Source organism: Tachyglossus aculeatus, chromosome 2 (assembly GCF_015852505.1).
Source record: "Tachyglossus aculeatus isolate mTacAcu1 chromosome 2, mTacAcu1.pri, whole genome shotgun sequence".
Lineage (NCBI taxonomy): Eukaryota > Metazoa > Chordata > Mammalia > Monotremata > Tachyglossidae > Tachyglossus > Tachyglossus aculeatus.
Window position 1 is genome coordinate 145,162,274 of NC_052067.1, and position 19,881 is coordinate 145,182,154.

Sequence of the window (19,881 nt, forward strand, 5' to 3'; positions counted from 1 at the left end):
GAATTGCTATGAAATCTTATTATTTTGGGTGAGAAAGGGGACATTGAATGGGCCAGCAGATAAGCAGTGAAGAATTTTAGCTTCAGTCTTAATCCCCTCATTGACCATTTAGGCACTGCAGCACTTCTGTGTTTCCATCTGATAAATAAGATAATAACAATAATAATGGTATTTGTTAAAACGCTTATGTGCAAAGCACTGTTTTAAGCTCTAGGGAGATTACAAGGTGATCAGGTTATCCCACGGGGGGGCTCACAGTTTTAATCCCCATTTTACAGATGAGGTAACTGAGGCCCAGAGAAGTGAAGTGACTTGCCCAAAGTCACGCAGCTGACAGTTGGCGGAGCCGGGATTTGAACCCATGACCTCCGACTCCAAAGCCCGGGCTCTTTCCACTGAGCCACGCTGCTTCTCCAAGATGGTAATAGCAGCTCCCTGCATATGTCACAGATATAAGTGGTGTGCTTGACTTCTTCATAGAAAAATCATTTTCATCCCAAAATTTCCAATTGGAAATTTGAATAATTTCAAAAATTATTCTGATTTTTCATATTTTAGTGATGCTGCGTAATCTGGTTTATGAATCAGTGGACCTGGGTTCTGCACTCAGTTCTGCCCTTGGTCTACTGTGTGGCCTTGGCAAATCACTTAACCTCTTTGTGCCTCAATTTTATCATCTGTATAGCGGGTGATAATACTAACTGTCTTTCCCTACCTCACAGGGATGTTGTGAGGACAAAATGAGATAAGAAATGTGAAAAGGGCTGTGGAAACAAAAAGTGTTACATAAAATTCAGGGTATTATGCCCTGAATACAGACAAGTATTGTGATTTTATTTATTTATATCTTAGTCTGTTTTACTAAGCTCTTTTGTGTGATTCCAAAAATCTGTTTTGGATTACGTCTTGGAAAAGAAAGAGGAAAGAAGATGATTGAAAAGTAGCTTAGAAGCAAGCCTCCTTCTATGAAGGGGAATGAAAATATTTTCAGAAATCTGCTAAAACTATCAGTTGTGTGCCATAGCTTTAAAATATGTTGTTTAGCATTGAATTCATTAGATCCAAGCTATCCTGACTATAATTAATTCAAGCTTAAATTCTGATGTTTTGCGGAAAACTCCGTGCAATCAAATCAATGCTATCCATACTCTAATATAATAATAATAATGATAATAACAATGGTATTTGTTAAGCTTACTATGTGCCAAACACTGTTCTAAGCCCTGAGGTAGATACAAAGTAATCAGGTTGTCCCATGTGAGGCTCACAGACTTAATCCCCATTTTACAGAAGAGGTAATTGAGGCACAGTGAAGTGAATTGCCCAAAGTCACACAGCTGCGTGGCTCAGTGGAAAGAGCCCGGGCTTTGGAGTCAGAGGTCGTGGGTTCAAATCCCGGCTCCGCCAACTGTCAGCTGTGTGACCTTGGGCAAGTCACTTCACTTCTCTGTGCCTCACTTACGTCATCTGGAAAATGGGGATTAAGACTGGGAGCCCCGCGTGGGACAACCTGATCGCTTTGTAACCTCCCCAGCGCTTAGAACAGTGTTTTGCACATAGTAAGCGCTTAACAAATAACATCATTATTATTATTATTAAGTTGCGGAGCCAGGATTAGAACCCACGACCTCCGAGTCCCAAGCCCGTGCTCTTTCCTCCAAGCCACACTTCTTCATGGTGCATGTTAAGTGTTTACTGTGTGTCAAGCACTGTTCTAAGAACTTGGGAAGGTAATAATGATAACAATTGTGGTAGTTATTAAGTACTTACTATGTGCTAGACACTATACTAAGCTCTGTGGTGGATATAAGCAAATCGGGTTGGACACAGTCCCTGTCCCACATGATGCTCACAGTCTCAGGCCCCATTTTACAGATGAGGTAACTGAGGCCCAGAGAAGTGAAGTGATTTGCCCAAGGTCACGTAGCAGACATGTGGCAGATCCGGGATTAGAACCCAGGCCTGGGCTCCGTCCACTAGGCCACTCTGCCTGTGCTTAATAATAATAATAATAATGGCATTTATTAAGCACTTACTACGTGCAGAGCACTGTTCTAAGCGCTGGGGAGGTTACAAGGTGATGAGGTTGTTCCACGGGGGGCTCACAGTCTTAATCCCCATTTTCCAGATGAGGTAACTGAGGCCCAGAGAAGTGAAGCGACTTGCCCAAAGTCACACAGCTGACAATTGGCGGAGCCGGGAATTTCATTTGGGTGCCGATTTGGAAATAGACTCTTGCCTAGCTACAGTCAGACGTCATGGGTTCCAATCCCGGCTCCGCCAATTGTCAGCTGTGTGCCTTTGGACAAGTCACTTCACTTCTCTGTGCCTCAGTTCCCTCATCTGTAAAATGGGGATTAAGACTGTGAGCCCCACGTGGGACAACCTGATCACCTTGTATCCCCCCAGCTCTTAGAACAGTGCTTTGCACATAGTAAGCGCATAACAAATACCATCATTATTATTATTATTGCATAGACTTCTTTAAAAAGCGATGCCCCGTGGGTAGCTGAGCGTGGGATGAGGCTGGCGAGGGGCGGGTTTCCATAGCACCCCAGTGAGACGGGAGATGTGGAGGCTTCTTCTTGTCACCCGTTTCTCAGCTTTCCAACTGGCAGATGTTTAGAGGATCACAGGAGCTTGACAAAATTCCTGCAATAATAATGATAATAATTGTGGTATTTCTGAAGCGCTTACGATGTGCTAGGTGCCGTGCTAAGCGCTGGGGGGATACAAGCAAATCGGGTTGGACACAGTCCCTGTCCCATGTGGGGCTCACTGTCTCCATCCCCATTTTCCAGATGAGGGAACTGAGGCACAGAGAAGTGAAGTGACTTGCCCAGGGTCACACAGCAGGCAAGTGGCAGAGGCGGGATTAGAACCCGTGACCTTTCGACTCCTAGGCCCAGGCTCTGTCAACTACGCCATGCTGCTTCTCTGCAAGGATCTGGGCAAGGCAGCTGGCCCTGTTAATAATCATTATTATAAAGATAATTATGATAATGATGATAATTGTGGCGTTAATGTCTTGCCATCGAGGAATCGATTGTATGTACTGAGTGCTAACTGTGTGCAGTACACTGTATTCATTCATTCAGTCGTATTTATTGAGTCTTTTAGACTGTGAGCCCACTGTTGGGTAGGGACTGTCTCTATATGTTGCCAATTTGTACTTCCCAAGCGCTTAGTACAGTGCTCTGCACATAGTAAGCGCTCAATAAATGCGATTGATGATGATTGAGCGCTTACTGTGTGCAGAGCACTGTACTAAGCGCTTGGGAAGTACAAGTTGGCAACATATAGAGACGGTCCCTACCCAACAGTGGGCTCACAGTCTAGGAGGGGGAGACAGAGAACAAAACAAAACATATTAACAGAATAAAATAAATAGAATAAATATGTACTAAGTGCTTGGGAGAGTACAGCGTGACAGAGTTGGTAGACACGTTCCCTGCCGACAACAGGCATTCAGTCTAGTCTGTGTGCCCAGGACTGTACTAAGCGTTGGGGTAGATACAAGATAATTAAGTCAGACACAGTCCCTGTCCCCCTCTTACTGTTTAAGGCGTATAGTAGTAATAATAATGATTCATTCATTCATTCAGTCATATTTATTGAGCGCTTACTGTGTGCAGAGCACTGTACTAAGCGCTTGGAAAGTACAAGTTGGGAACATATGATGATGATAAGAATTCTAGACTGTGAGTCCGTTTCTAGACCGTGAGCCCGTTGTGGGCAGGGATTTTCTCTCTTTGTTGCTGATTTTTGCTGATTTGCTGTTGCTGATTTTTCCAATAATAATAATAATAATAATAATGATGGCATTTGTTAAGCACTTACTATGTGCAAAGCACTGTTCTAAGCGCTGGGGGGATACAATGTGATCAAGTTGTTCCACGTGGGGCTCACAGTCTTAATCCCCATTTTTACAGATGAGGTAACAGGCTCAGAGAAGTTAAGTGACTTGCCCAAGGTCACACAGGAGACTTGTGGTGGAGCCAAGATTCGAACCCAAGACCTCTGACTCCAAAGCCCGGGCTCTTTCCGCTGAGCCACGTTAAGCGCTTAGTACAGTGCTCTGCACACAGTAAGCGCTCAATAAGTACGATCGAATGAATGAATGGCATTTGTTAAACCATTACTATGTGCCACGCACGAAGTGTTCGGATGGATACAAGCAAATCAGGTTTGAGGCAGCATGGCTCAGTGGAAAGAGCCCGGGCTTTGGAGTCAGAGGTCATGGGTTCGAATCCCAGCTCCGCCACGTGTCTGCTGTGTGACCTTGGGCAAGTCACTTAACTTCTCTGAGCCTCAGTTATCTCATCTGTAAAATGGGGATTAAGACTGTGAGCCCCACGTGGGACAACTTGATCACCTTGTATCCCCCCCCCAGCGCTTAGAACAGTGCTCTGCACATAGTAAGCACTTAACAAATGCCATCATTAAGTATTAAGTATTAAGGTTGGACACCGTCCCTGTCCCACATAGGGCTCACAGTCTTAATCTCCATTTTACCAGTGAGGTAACTGAGGCACAGACAAGTGAAGTGACTCGGCCGAAGTCACGCAGCAGACAAGTGTAAGAGTCCGAATTCAAACTCAAGTCCTTCTGACTCTAAGGCCTGGGCTCCATCATCATCAATCGTATTTATTGAGCGCTTACTATGTGCAGAGCACTGTACTAAGCGCTTAATAATAATAATGATGGTGTTTATTAAGCGCTTACTATGTGCAAAGCACTGTTCTAAGCACTGGGGAGGTTACAAGGTGATCATTCATTCAATCGTATTTATTAAGCGCTTACTATGTGCAAAGCACTGTTCTAAGTGCTGGAGAGTTTACAAGATGATCAGGTTGTCCCACATGGGGCTCACAGTCTTCATCCCCATTTTACAGATGAAGGAACCGAGGCCCAGAGAATAATAATAATAATGGTATTTGTTAAGCATTTACTATGTGCAAAGCAGGTGGTCCCATGGCGGGGGCTCACAGTCTTCATCCCCATTTTCCAGATGAGGTAACTGAGGCACAGAGAAGTAAAGTGACTTGCCCAAAGTCACCCAGCTGACAAGCGGCGGAGCCAGGATCTGAACCCATGACCTCTGACTCCAAAGCCCGGGCTCTTTCCACTGAGCCACGCGGCTCCGTCCACTCCGCCACGCTTCCTTCTCAATCCCCATTTTCCAGATGAGGAAACTGAAGTACGGAGAAGCCAAGTGCCTCGTTCGAGGTCACACAGCAGGCGGAGGCGGGATTAGAACCCAGGTCCTCCGAGTCCCGAGCCCCTGCTTTATCCACTAGTCCTCGTCGCTTCCAAATTGTAACTGGCTACTGAGTGCCTGGAAGTCAGCGGGAAGCGCTGACTTTCCATTCTGAAAACAGAGGCCAGGCATGGACTCGTTCTAAGGCCCACCACCCTGCTTTTCAGGGTCCCCTCAGGGGACTTTAAGGGTAAAGCCTCATTTTTGGTGCCAGCTTGTACGTCCCATGCGCTTAGTACAGTGCTCTGCACACAGTAAGCACTCAATAAATACGATTGATTGATTGATTTGGGTCAGGTGGGAGATGAATGTTAGACTCCACGAGGGGATTTTAACCTTCTATGACTGAGGCCTTTGTACTGAGACAAAGCTTCCCATGTCACAGCGATAAATCAGCTTTTCTTGCCCATGGAAAAGGTTGGTGTAGCAATTCAGCAGGCATAAAAGCGGAGCGCCGGACATTATCCGATCCGGAGGCCCGCCCTCAGAGCAGGGGGATGACTAAACCATCCAGGACAGATGGGTTTCTGTTCCAACCTTCGAGATCCCCCACGGGGACGGAGGCTCCAAAACTTCCCTCGGAAGCCTATTCCGGCGTTTGATCACCCTCTCGGTCCGGAAGCCCTTCCCGTGCCCAAAGGAAATCTCCGCTGTTTTCATCGCGGCCCCTTCCCTCCCTTGCAGTTCCCCGCAGACGGGGAGAGAACTGTTCGTCCTTCTTCCTTTTAAAACCCTCCGATGTTGGAAAATGGTTATTGAAACATTCCTGGATTTCTCTTCTCTGGACTCAGTAAATACAATCGGTGGTTAGTTTGGAGTTCGCCTGGGCCCCTCAGCCCATCCCGTCTCCCGTACTAGACGTATGTCTGCCGAGTGACCTTTGGCAAGTCACTTCACTTCTCTGGGACTCAGTTACCTCATCTGGAAAATGGGGATTGAGACGGAGGCCCTCGTGGGACAGGGGCTGTATCCCATCTGATTTGCTTGTATCCACCCCAGCGCTTAGTACAGTGCCTGGCGCATAGTAAGAGCTTAACAAATGCCATCATTATCTCTCGACTGTGGACTCGTTATGGGCAGGGAATGTCACTGTTTATTGTCGTATCGTGCTTTCCTACTGAGAGCTCACCTCCTCCAGGAGGCCTTCCCAGACTGAGCCCCCCTTTTCCTGTGCTTGCTTCGGCAGCACGTATACTAAAATTGGAACGATACAGAGATTACAAGGCCCCTGCACAAGGATGACACGCAAATTCGTGAAGCGGTCCATATTTTTCGATTTATTTTATTTTGTTGATGTGTTTTGTTTTGTTCTCTGTCTCCCCCTTCTAGACTGTGAGCCCACTGTTGGGTAGGGACCGTCTCTATATGTTGCCAACTTGGACTTCCCAAGTGCTTAGTACAGTGCTCTGCACACAGTAAGTGCTCAATCAATACGATTGAATGAATGAATGACTCGACACCGTAATTAATAATAATAATAATAATAATGATGGTACGTTTTAAGCACTTGCTATGTGCAAAGCACTGTTCTAAGCCCGGGGGAGGTTACAAGGTGATCAGGTTGTCCCACGGGGGGCGCACAGTTTTAATCCCCATTTTACAGATGAGGTAACTGAGGCCCAGAGAAGTGAAGTGACTTGCCCAAAGTCACACAACCGACAGTTGGAGGAGCTAGAATTTGAACCCATGACCTCTGACTCCAAAGCCCGGGCTCTTTCCGCTGAGCCACGCTGATTCTCCAATTCTTCCGCCCAATCTACATCCCAGCTCCCCCTCCCCTCCACGTCGCCCCGACTCACTCCCTGTGATCTACCCACCTCTCCCTGCCCCATAGCGCTTGTGTATATATACATATTTATAATTCTATTTATTGATATTGATGCCTGTTTACTTTTTTTGAAGTGTATATATCTGTAATTCTATTTATTTATATTGATGCCTGTTTACTTGTATTGAAGTTCATATATCTGTAATTCTGTTTATTTATATTGATGCCTGTACACTTGGTTTGGTGTCTGTTTCCCCCTTCTAGACTGTAAACCCGGAGTGGGCAGGAATTGTCTGTCTTTATTATGAATTGTACTTTCCAAGCGCTTACTATAGGGCTCTGCACCCAGTAAGTACTCAATCGATCAATGGTATTAATATGGTATTAGTAAGCACTTGAGAGAATATAACAGAGTTGTTAGAAATGCTCCCTGACCACAGTGCATTTGCACCCAATAAATACCATTGATTGATTGATTGATTGATTGTGATGTTCTGTTTGGGAGCAAATTTGGGGCTTGATAATTTGCTTCTTCCCAAACTGACTGACCTATTATTAGCAGGTCTTCCTGTTCTTGTTTTGCTTTCCAATCCTCAAGATTATCTTCGGTCCTCCACAAGTTCGCAAAAATAATAGCTGGGACTTATGTTGTAATAATAATAATAATAATGATGGCATTTATTAAGCGCTTACTCTGTGCAAAGCACTGTTCTAAGCGCTGGGGAGGTTACAAGGTGATCAGGTTGTCCCACGGGGGGCTCACAGTTTTAATCCCCATTTTACAGATGAGGTGACAGGCCCAGAGAAGTTAAGTGACTTGCCCAAAGTCACACAGCCGACAGTTGGCAGAGCTGGGATTTGAACCCATGACCTCTGACTCCAAAGCCCGGGCTCTTTCCGCTGAGCCACGCTGCTTCTCCAATTCTTCCGCCCAATCTACATCCCAGCTCCCCCTCCCCTCCACGTCGCCCCGAGAGCATGGCTCAGTGGAAAGAGCCCGGGCTTTGGAGTCAGGGGTCATGGGTTTGAATCCCGGCTCCACCAATTCTCTTCTGTGTGACTTTGGGCAAGTCACTTCACTTCTCTGAGCCTCAGTTCCCTCATCTGTAAAATGGGGATGAAGACTGTGAGCCCACCTTGGGACAACCTGAACACCTTGTAACCTCCCCAGCGCTTGGAACAGTGCTCTGCACATGGTAAGTGCTTAATGAATGCTATTATTATAGAGAAGCAGCGTTGCTCAGTGGAAAGAGCCGGGGCTTGGGAGTCAGAGGTCATGGGTTCGAATCCCGGCTCCGCCACGTGTCTGCTGTGTGACCTTGGGCAAGTCACTTAACTTCTCTGAGCCTCAGTTCCCTCATCTGTAAAATGGGGATGAAGACTGGGAGTCCCACTTGGGACAACCTGATCACCTTGTATCCCCCACAGCGCTTAGAACAGTGCTTTGCACATAGTAAGCGCTTAACAAATGCCATTATTATTATTATTATTTCCAGATGAGGTAACTGAGGCACAGAGAAGTGAAGTGCCTTGCCCAAAGTCACACAGCTGACAATGGGCAGAGCCGGGATTTGAACCCATGACCTCTGACTCCAAAGCCCGCGCTCTTTCCACTGAGCCACGCTGCAATAATAATGGTATTTGTTAAGCGTTTACTCTGTATCAGGCACTGACCTAAGCCCCGTGACCTCCATGACCTCTGACTCCCAAGCCCGGGCTCTTTCCATTGAGCCACGCTGCTTCCGTGTCCTTCATAATGTGCGCACCCCCGCCCACGTCCTCAGTGGCTAGAGTCCGGGCCTCGGAGTCAGAAGGGCCTGGGTTTCTAATCCCGGCTTCTCCACGTTCCTCCTGTGTGACCTTGGACAAGTCACTTCACTTCTCTGGGCCTCGGTTCCCTCCTCTGTAAAAATGGGGATTAAGACCGTGAGCCCCATGAGGGACGGAGACTGGGTCCAGCCTGATGATCCTAAATCTAGCTCAGTGCTTAGTAATAATAATAATAATGGCATTTATTAAGTGCTTACTATGTGTGCAAAGCACCGTTCTAAGCAATGGGGAGGTTACAAGGTGATCAGGTTGTCCCACATGGGGGCTCACAGTCTTCATCCCCATTTTACAGCTGAGGGAACGGAGACCCAGAGAAGTGAAGTGACTTGCCCAAAGTCACACAGCTGACAGTTGGCAGAGCTGGGATTTGAATCCATGACCTCTGTCTCCAAAGCCCGTCCTCCTTCCACTGAGCCACACTGTTTCTCCTAGTACAGTGCCTGGCACCTAAGTAAGCGCTTGGCAAACACTTCATTCATTCATTCATTCAATCAATCATATTTATTGAGCCCTTGCTGTGTGCAGAGGACTGTACTAAGCGCTTGGGAAGTACAAGTTGGCAACATATAGAGAAGGTCCCTACCCAACAGTGAGCTCACAGTGTAGAAGGGGGAGACAGACAACAAAACAAAACATATTAACAAAATAAAATAAATAGAATAAATATGTACAAATAAAATAAATAAATAAATATTCATTCATTCATCATCATCATCAATCGTATTTATTGAGCACTTACTATGTGCAGAGCACTGTACTAAGCGCTTGGGAAGTAGTAGTTGGCAACATATGGAGACGATCCCTACCCAACAGTGGGCTCACAGTCTAGAAGGGGGAGACAGACAACAAAACAAGACATATTAACAAAATAAAATAAATAGAATAAATATGTATAAATAAATAAATATTCATTCATTCAATCGTATTTACTGAGCACTTACTGTGTGCACAGCACTGTACTAAGCGCTTGGGAAGTCCAAGTTGGCAACATATAGAGATGGTCCCTACCCAACAGTGGGCTCACAGTCTAGAAGGGGGAGACAGACAATAAAACAAGACATATTAACAAAATAAAATAAATAGAATAAATATGTACAAATAAAATAAATAAATATTCATTCATTCAATCGTATTTTATTGAGCGCTCACTGTGTGCACAGCACTGTACTAAGCGCTTGGGAAGTCCAAGTTGGCAACATATAGAGATGGTCCCTACCCAACAGTGGGCTCACAGTCTAGCTGATGATGATGACTGTGAGCCCCACGCGGGACAACCTGATCACCTCGTATCCCCCCCAGCGCTTAGAACAGTGCTTTGCACGTAGTAAGCGCTTAGGAAATGCCGTCATTATTATTACAAGTTGGCAACATGTAGAGATGGTCCCTACCCAATAAATAAATAGAGTAATAAATCCGTACAAACATATACAATCAGTCATATTTATTGAGCGCTTACTGTGTGCAAAGCACTGTACTAAGCGCTTGGGAAGTACAAGTATCCATGTATACAGGTGCTGTGGGGAGGGGAAGGAGGTAGGGTAGGGGGGATGAGGAGGGGGACAGGAAGGTGGGGGCTCAGTCTTCCCCTGCTAGACTGTAAGCTCGTGGTGGGCAGTGACTGTGTCTGTTTATCGTTGTACTGTCATCATCATCATCATCATCAATCGTATTTATTGAGCGCTTGCTGTGTGCAGAGCACTGTACTAAGCGCTTGGGAAGTACAAATTGGCAACATATAGAGACAGTCCCTACCCAACAGGGGGCTCACAGTCTAAAAGGGGGAGACAGAGAACAAAACCCAACATACTAACAAAATAAAATAAATAGAATAGATATGTACAAGTAAGATAAATAAATAAATAGAGTAATAAATATGTACAAACATATATACATATATACAGGTAAAAAAAATTGTCCCACAGGGGGCTCACAGTCTTAATCCCCATTTTACAAATAAATAAATAAATAAATAGAGTAACAAATATGTACAAACATATATACAGGTGCTGTGGGGAAGGGAAGGAGGTAAGATGGGGGGGATGGAGAGGGGGACGAGGGGGAGAGGAAGAACTTCCCAAGAGCTTAGTACGGTGCTCAGCACCCAGTAAGCGCTCAATAAATAGGATAGACTGACTGACTGACCGGTCATTTTGCGTGCCCCGGTGAGAGGTTAGCTCTCCCGCTACACCCCAGCCCACACACTGCACTCCTCGAACTCCCGCCTTCTCACTGTACCTCAGTCTCGTCTGTCTCGTCGCCGACCTCTCCTCCCATGTGCAGAGCACTGTACTAGAGAATCAATCAATCAATCAATCAATCGTATTTATTGAGCGCTTACTGTGTGCAGAGCACTGTACTAAGCGCTTGGGAAGTACAAGTCGGCAACACATAGAGACAGTCAATCAATCAATCAATCAATCAATCGTATTTATTGAGCGCTTACTATGTGCAGAGCACTGTACTAAGCGCTTGGGAAGTACAAATTGGCGACACATAGAGACAGTCCCTACCCAACAGTGGGCTCACAGTCTAAAAGGGGGAGACAGAGAACAGAACCAAACATACCAACAAAATAAAATAAATAGGATAGAAATGTACAAGTAAAATAAATAAATAAATAAATAGAGTAATAAATTTTATAAATAGAGTAATAAATAAATAGACAGTCCCTACCCAACAGCAGGCTCCCAGTCTAGAAGGGGGAGACAGAGAACAAAACCAAAGATACTAACAAAATAAAATAAATAGAATAGATATGTACAAGTAAGATAAATAAATAAATAAATAAATAAATAGAGTAATAAATATGTACAAACATATATACAGGTAAAAAAAATTGTCCCACAGGGGGCTCACAGTCTTAATCCCCATTTTCCAGATGAGGAAACTGAGGCCCAGAGAAGTTTACAGTCTAGAGAAGCAGCGTGGCTCAGTGGAAAGAGCTCGGGCTTTGGAATCAGAGGTTGTGGGTTCGTATCCCGGCTCTGCCACATGTCTGCTTTGTGACCTTGGGCAAGTCGCTTCACTTCTCTGAGCCTCAGTGACCTCATCTGGAAAATGGGGATTAAGACTGTGAACCCCACGTGGGACAGCCTGATGGCTTTGTATCCCCCCGGCGCTTAGAACAGTGCTTTGCACATAGCGCTCAACAAATGCCAACATCATCATCATTATTATTATTATTATTATTATTGTTATTATTATCCCGGTTCTGCCTCTGGCCTGGAACGCCCTCCCTCTCCATATCCTCCAGACGATGACTCGTCCCCCCCTTCAAAGTCTTACTGAAGGCCCATCTCCTCCAAGAGGCCTTCCCTGCCCAAATCCTCATTTCCCTCTAGACTGTGAGCCCACTGTTGGGTAGGGACCGTCTCTATATGTTGCCAACTTGGACTTCCCAAGCGCTCAGTCCAGTGCCCTGCACACAGTAAGCACTCAATAAATACGATTGAAGGAATTTTCTCTTCTCCCACTCCCTACTGCATCGGCCTTGCACTTGGATTTCCTCCCTTTATTCATCCCCCTTCTAGTCTGTGAGCCCCTTGTCGGGTAGGGACCATCTCTATATAGAGCGAAGCAGCGTGGCTTAGTGGAAAAGAGGTCACGGGTTCAAATGCCGGCTCTGCCAATTGTCAGCTGTGTGACTTTGGGCAAGTCACTTCACTTCTCTGGGCCTCAGTTACCTCATCTGTAAAATGGGGAGGAAGACTGTGAGCCCCATGTGGGACAACCTGATCACCTTGTAATGGTGCTTTGCACATTCTATTCTATTCAATTGTATTTATTGAGCGCTTACTGTGTGCAGAGCACTGTGCTAAGTGCTTGGGAAGTACAAGTTGGCAACATATAGAGACAGTTCCTACCCAACAGTGGGCTCACAGTCTAGAAGAGGGAGACAGACAACAAAACATATTAACAAAATAAGATAAGCGCTTAATAAATGCCATCATTGTTATTATTATTATTATTATTATTATTGTTATTATTATTATTATATGTTGCTGACTTGTACAGAAGCAGCGTGGTTTAGTGGAAAGAGCCCGGGTTTGGGAGTTACAGATTGTGGGTTCTAATCCCGGTTCCGCCACTTCTCAGCCGTGTGACTTTGGGCAAGTCACTTCACTTCTCTGGGCCTCAGTTCCCTCATCTGTAAATTAGGGATGAAGACTGTGAGCCCCACGTGGGCCAACCTGATCACCTTGTATCCCGCCAGCACTTAGAACAGTGCTTGGCACATAGTAAGTGCTTAACAAATACCAAAATTATTATTATTTATTATTGTACTTCCCAAGCACTTAGTACAGTGCTCTGCACACAGTAAACGCTCAATAAATACGATTGAATGAATGAATCCCCCTCCATCAGGCCTACAGCACTCAGGTACATATCTACGCTTTGTTCTGTTGTCTGTCTCCCCCTTCTAGACTGTGAGCCCGTTGTTGGGTGGGGACCATCTCTATATGTTGCCAACTTGTACTTCCCAAGTGCTTAGTACAGTGCTCTGCACACAGTAAGTGCTCAATAAATACGATTGAATGAATGAATGAATGAACCCATAATTCATTCATTGATGTTAATGCCTGTCTCCCATTTAGACTGTAAGCCTTTCATTCATTCATTCATTCATTCAGTTGTATGTATTGAACATTTGCTGTGTGCAGAGCACTGTACTAAGCTCTCGGGAGAGTACAAAATAACAATAAGCAAACACATTCCCTGCCCACAAGGAGCTTGCAGTCTAGGGAATGTGTCTACCAACTCCGTTGTATTGTACTCTCCCAAGCGCTTAGTGCAGTGCTCTGCACATTGTAAGCACTCATTAAATAGAATTGATTGATTGATAAACACCACTGGCAGGAAAAAGAGAGTTTGTGCGTGGAGCCCGTTCAGTGGAAAGAGCCCGGGCTTTGGAGTCAGAGGTCATGGGTTCAAACCCTGGCTCCGCCAACTGTCAGCTGTGTGACTTTGGGCAAGTCACTTCACTTCTCTGGGCCTCAATTCCCTCATCTGTAAAATGGGGATGAAGACTGTGAGCCCCCCGTGGGACAACCTGATCACCTTGTAACCTCCCCAGCGCTTAGAACAGTGCTTTGCACGTAGTAAGCGCTTAATAAATGTCATCATTATTATTAAAATCAGTCCCCTCTTGGAGGTTCTCGGTCGCAAAGTCTCATTTCCTCCTGGGCTCACCGGCCGATATCTTCAAGAGATTCCGTGTCAGGGACTAGTCCTGTCTCCTTTCCACCATTTACTTTACCCTTCACTCAATTGTGCTATTTCTGTGTATGACATTTCATTCATCCAGTCGTATTTGTTGAGCGCTTACTGTGCGCAGAGCACTGTATTAAGCACTTGGGAGAGGATGCTACAATAAACAGACAACATTCCCTGCCCACAGTGAGCATGTCTTTGGACGCATCTTCCACGGTCCGGCCTGGTTGTCATTTTTGGTTGGATTTGATAAGCTTAGAGTCTAGAGAGTAAGAGACATCAATATAAATAAATTTATATATTAGTGAGAATAAATGTTATTTATTGAGTATAAATTTTAGTAGAAAGAGAGAAGTAACAACCATCTAGATAGGCACACAGAAAAATAGGGAGGTCTCTACATGAATTGGTGTTTAATAGGATAAGAAACATTCGAGAAGTAGTGTGGCCTAGTAGAAAGAAGACAGGCTTTGTGGATCAGAGGATCTGTGTTCTAATTCTGCCTCGGCCATGTGTCTGTGGTATGACCTTGGGGCAAGTCACTTCACTATGCTTCAGATGTCTCATCTGTAAAATGGAAATAAAATACCTGTTTTTTCTCCTATTTAGATTTTGAGTCCCATGTGGGACAGTAACATTGTCCAACCTGATTAACTGATCATCATCATCAATCGTATTTTTTGAGCACTTACTATGTGCAGAGCACTGTACTAAGCGCTTGGGAAGTACAAATTGGCAACATATAGAGACAGTCCCTACCCCAGTCCCTTCAACTGATCAACTTGCATCTACCTCAGCACTTAGACCAGTGCTTGACACATAATAGGGACTTAACAAGTACCATAACAAATTATAACACAGGTGTATATATACACCTGCAAATATGTGTATATGTTTGTATGTATTTATCACTCTATTTGTACATATTTATTCTATTTATTTAATTTTGTTAATATGTTTTGTTTTGTCATCTGTCTCCCCCTTCTAGACTGTGAGCCCGCTGTTGGATAGGGACCATCTCTCTATGTTGCCAACTTGTACTTCCCAAGCTCTTAGTACAGTGCTCTGCACACAGTAAGCGCTCAATAAATACGATTGAATGAATGAATGAAGGAATGAATTTGCATTCGTCCATCAGTTCCGTCAAAAAGAGTGGTTAAATTATGTCAGTTTGGCCCCCGGATTAATTTGTACCAGAGTTTACTAAAAATGGCCTCTTTTGAAGAGGAGTCAACTTCGTCATACTCTTTGTTCTTGCTCACAACTTTTCATCCCTTCAGGTCTGTCCTGACAGGGGCCTTCATTATCAAGACATGGGTTCACAGTGTGGCAAAATGGTCCAGAAGCTTTTTTTAAAAATACTGGGCAGTAATCCCATGAGATTTTTTAAAAACATAAATAGGGCCTCAGGGGACAAAGGGATTAGGATAGAGATCGAGTCTCACACCTGTATATATGTATATATGTTGGTATGTATTTATTACTCTATTTTATTTGTAAATATTTATTCTGTTTATTTTATTTTGTTATGTTTTGTTTTGTCGTCTGTCTCCCCCTTCTAGACTGTGAGCCCGCTGTTGGGTAGGGACTGTCTCTATATGTTCCCAACTTGTACTTCCCAAGCGCTTAGTACAGTGCTGTGCACACAGTAAGTGCTCAATAAATACGATTGAATAAATGAATGAATATTTATTTATTTATTTTATTTGTACATATTTATTCTATTTATTTTATTTTGTTACTATCTTTTGTTTTGTTGTCTGTTTCCCCCTTCTAGACTGTGAGCCCACTGTTGGGCAGGGACCGTCTCTATATGTTGCCAACTTGTACTTCCCAAGTGCTTAGTACAGTGCTGTGCACACAGTAAGTGCTCAATAAATACGATTGAATGAATGAATATTTATTTATTTTATTTGTACATATTTATTCTATTTATTTTGTTAATATCTTTTGTTTTGTCGTCTGTCTCCCGCTTCTAGACTGTGAGCCCGCTGTTGGGTAGGGACTGTCTCTATATGTTGCCAACTTGGACTTCCCAAGTGCTTAGTACAATGCTGTGCACACAGTAAGCACTCAATAAATGCGATTGAATGAATGAATGAATATTTATTTATTTATTTGTACATATTTATTCTATTTATTTTATTTTGTTAATATGTTTTGTTTCGTTGTCTGTCTCCCCCTTCTAGACTGTGAGCCTACTGTTGGGTAGGGACTGTCTCTATATGTTGCCAACTTGTACTTCCCAAGCACTTAGTACATTTGCTGTGCACACAGTAAGTGCTCAATAAATACGATTGAATAAATGAATGAATATTTATTTATTTATTTTATTTGTCCGTATTTATTCTATTTATTTCATTTTGTTAATATGTTTTGATCTGTTGTCTGTCTCCCCCTTCTAGACTGTGAGCCCGTTGTTGGGTAGGGACCGTCTCTATATGTTGCCAACTTGTACTTCCCAAGTGCTTAGTACAGTGCTCCGCACACAGTAAGCACTCAATAAATACGATTGAATGAATGAATGAATATTTATTTATTTGTTCATATTTATTCTATTTATTTTATTTTGTTAATGTGTTTTGTTTTGTTATCTGTCTCCCTCTTCTAGACTGTGAGCCCGCTGTTGGGTAGGGACAACAGCTCTATATGTTCTATATGTTGGGACCGTCTATATGTAGGGTGCATATGTATATATGTAGGTCTATATGTAGGGACCGTCTCTATATGTTGCCAACTTGTACTTCCCAAGCGCTTAGTACAGTGCTCCGCACACAGCAAGCACTCAGTAAATACGATTGAATGAATGAATGAACGAACTTCCAAGATTGAATTAAAAAACGGTTTTCAGTAGGGTATGTCACACAGTCACCCTTCTCTAACGGGAACCATTTCCATTCCACTGGGGCGTTTCCAGCCCTCATTTTTCAGGATGCCTTTTGATTTTGTTTGTTTTTTTTTAGCTCATCCCCTGCTGCCGTGGAGTTGAAGAAGGACTACTCTTCTGTTCGAGCTCAAGGAAGGCATGGATCGACCGAACCACCTCAGCCCAGACTCCTTTCCCCAAATTCACTCCAGAAGCGGGGAAGCCATCCTCGCCCACCTCAGGACGCACAGACACACACAGCCAACGGGGTGGTCGTCGTCACCCAAAACCCGACGGAGGGCCCGGAGGGCGAATTCCCTCCTCTCCACCCCCTTGCTCCTCCGAAGTCGTCCCGTGACAGTAGCTTAGTCAACGGCGAGAGAGAAGCCACTCTATCGGATCCTTCTTCGTCTGTTGGAGATGATGGCGAAGGAGACGTAGTGAAGGACGGTGACCGGATTGCAAGCGAAGAGGCCGGGTCCGCGCGGGACGTCGCTGAAGCAGTCGCCGCCCGAGAAGAGAAGTCGGATGAAGAAAGCCCCGTTGAGCTCGAGAGACAAGATGAGCATGCTGAAGCCAAGGTGAAAAGGCTCCCGTGCTAGTCGGTGGGGGAGTGGCGGTGATTGACACGTAATGGGCAAAGGATTGCAGTTTTGAATAATTTAATAATACTTACGGTGTTTGTTAAGCGCTTACTAAGTGCCAGGCGCTGGGGTGGATACAAGCAAATCGGGTCGGACACAGTCCCCGTCTCACGTAGGGCGCTCGGTCTCAATCCCCCATTTACAGAGGAGGTAACCGAGGCCCAGAGAATCAATCAATCATATTTATTGAGCGCTTACTGTGTGCAGAGCACTGCACTAAGCGCTTGGGAAGTCCAAGTTGGCAACATATAGAGACGGTCCCTACCCAACAGTGGGCTCACAGTCTAGAAGGGGGAGACAGAGAACAAAACCAAACATATTAAAATAAAATAAATAGAATAGATAGGTACAAGTAAAATAAATAGAGTAATAAATCTGTACAAACATATATACATATATACAGGTGCTGTGGGGAAGGGAAGGAGGTAAGACGGGGGGATGGAGGGGGGACGAGGGGGAGAGGAAGGAGGGGGCTTAGTGTGGGAAGGCCTCCTGGAGGAGGTGAGCTCTCAGTAGGGCCTTGAAGGAAGGAAGAGAGGTAGCTTGGCGGATGGGCAGAAGGAGGGCACTCCAGGCCCAGGGGATGATGTGGGCGGGGAGTCGATGGCGGGACAGGCGAGAATGAGGCCCAGTGAGGAGATTAGCGGCAGAGGAGCAGAGGGTGCGGGCTGGGATGGGGAAGGACAGAAGGGAGGTGAGGTAGGAGGGGGCGAGGGGATGGACAGCCTGGAAGCCCAGGGTGAGGAGTTTCTGCCCAATGCGCAGGTTGATTGGTAGCCACTGGAGATTTTTGAGGATGGGAGTAACATGCCCAGAGCGTTTCTGGACAAACACAATCCGGGCAGCAGCATTAAGTATTGATTGAAGTGGGGAGAGACATGAGAATGGGAGATCAGAGAGAAGGCTGATGCAGTAGTCCAGACGGGATAGGATGAGAGCTTGAACGAGAAGGGTAGTGGTATGGATGGAAAGGAAAGGGCGGATCTTGGCAATGTTGTGGAGCTGAGACCGGCAGGTTTTGGTGACGGCTTGGATGTGGGGGGTGAATGACAGAGCGGAGTCGAGGATGACACCGAGGTTGCGGGCTTGTGAGACGGGAAGGATGGTAGTGCCGTCAACAGAGATGGGAAAGTCAGGGAGAGGACAGGGTTTGGGAGGGAAGACAAGGAATTCAGTCTTGGACACGTTGAGTTTTAGGTGGCAGGCAGACATCCAGATGGAGATGTCCTGAAGGCAGGAAGAGATGCGAGCCTGGAGGGAGGGGGAGAGAGCAGGGGCAGAGATGGAGATCTGGGTTTCATCAGCGTAGAGATGAGAGTTGAAGCCGTGGGAGCGAATGAGGTCACCAAGGGAGTCAGTGTAGATCGAGAACAGAAGGGGACCAAGCACTGAACCTTGGGGAACCCCCACATTAAGAGGATGGGAGGGGAAGGAGGAGCCTGCAAAAGAGACTGAGAATGAACGACCGGAGAGATAAGAGGAGAACCAGGAGAGGACGGAGTCTGTGAAGCCAAGGTCAGATAGCGTGTTGAGGAGAAGGGGGTGGGCCACAGTGTCGAAGGCAGCTGAGAGGTCAAGGAGGATTAGGATAGAGTTGGAGCCGTTGGATTTGGCAAGCAGGAGGTCATTGGTGACCTTTGAGAGCGCAGTTACCGTGGAATATAGGGGACGGAAGCCAGACTGGAGGGGGTCGAGAAGAGAGTTGGTGTTGAGGAATTCGAGGCAGTGCGTGTAGATGACTTGTTCAAGGAGTTGACTAGGGACTGTCTCCATATGTTGCCAACCTGTACTTCCCAAGCACTTAGTACAGTGCTCTGCACACAGTAAGTGCTCAATAAATACAATTGAATGAATGAATGAATGAATGAATGGAGCATTAAACCATCTGCTCTGCAGAAATGTACCTTGAACTTTAAAGCAATTAGGCCTATATTATTTCAGTTGATGCAAGCAGTTTCAATGTGTTTTGCAAAACCCTGGGAATGGGGAAGCCATTTTATTTAGAAAGCACAACATTTTCCTTCATAATAATGGTGCAGAGTTTCTCATTTCTCATGTTGAAAACGATATCTCCCTAAAAGCAGGGGGGATCTTAATTTCTTAGGAGCTTACTTGCTGAAATAGCTTAGCATTTTCTTGAAGTCACAATCGCCCAACATCATTGTAATCAGTTCCAGAGAGAAGACTATAGTTGCAGTCCCAGAAGATTGTGTCTTCTGGGTAGGAATACAAAGAACAAACTGATGAGCCCGTGAGCTACAGGAGTCCTATTTTTCTAAGAAAAATCTACATTTAGTAAAAG

General features: G+C 45.1%; 1 protein-coding gene and 1 non-coding gene across 4 annotated transcripts in view; both read left to right on the forward strand.

The window, feature by feature from the left end:
* The window catches only part of FGD4 (FYVE, RhoGEF and PH domain containing 4), a 387,351-nt gene that overhangs the window by 259,597 nt on the left and 107,873 nt on the right, over window positions 1–19,881 (forward strand). For all 3 annotated transcript variants that reach the window (XM_038741145.1, XM_038741142.1, XM_038741133.1), the window contains exon 4: window positions 17,033–17,516. In XM_038741145.1, the coding sequence (XP_038597073.1) occupies window positions 17,033–17,516 (484 nt within the window). The remainder of the gene's footprint in view (window positions 1–17,032; window positions 17,517–19,881) is intronic.
* Window positions 6,431–6,533, forward strand: LOC119924660. The gene has a single exon (XR_005449360.1). It is a non-coding gene; the product is annotated as a U6 spliceosomal RNA (small nuclear RNA).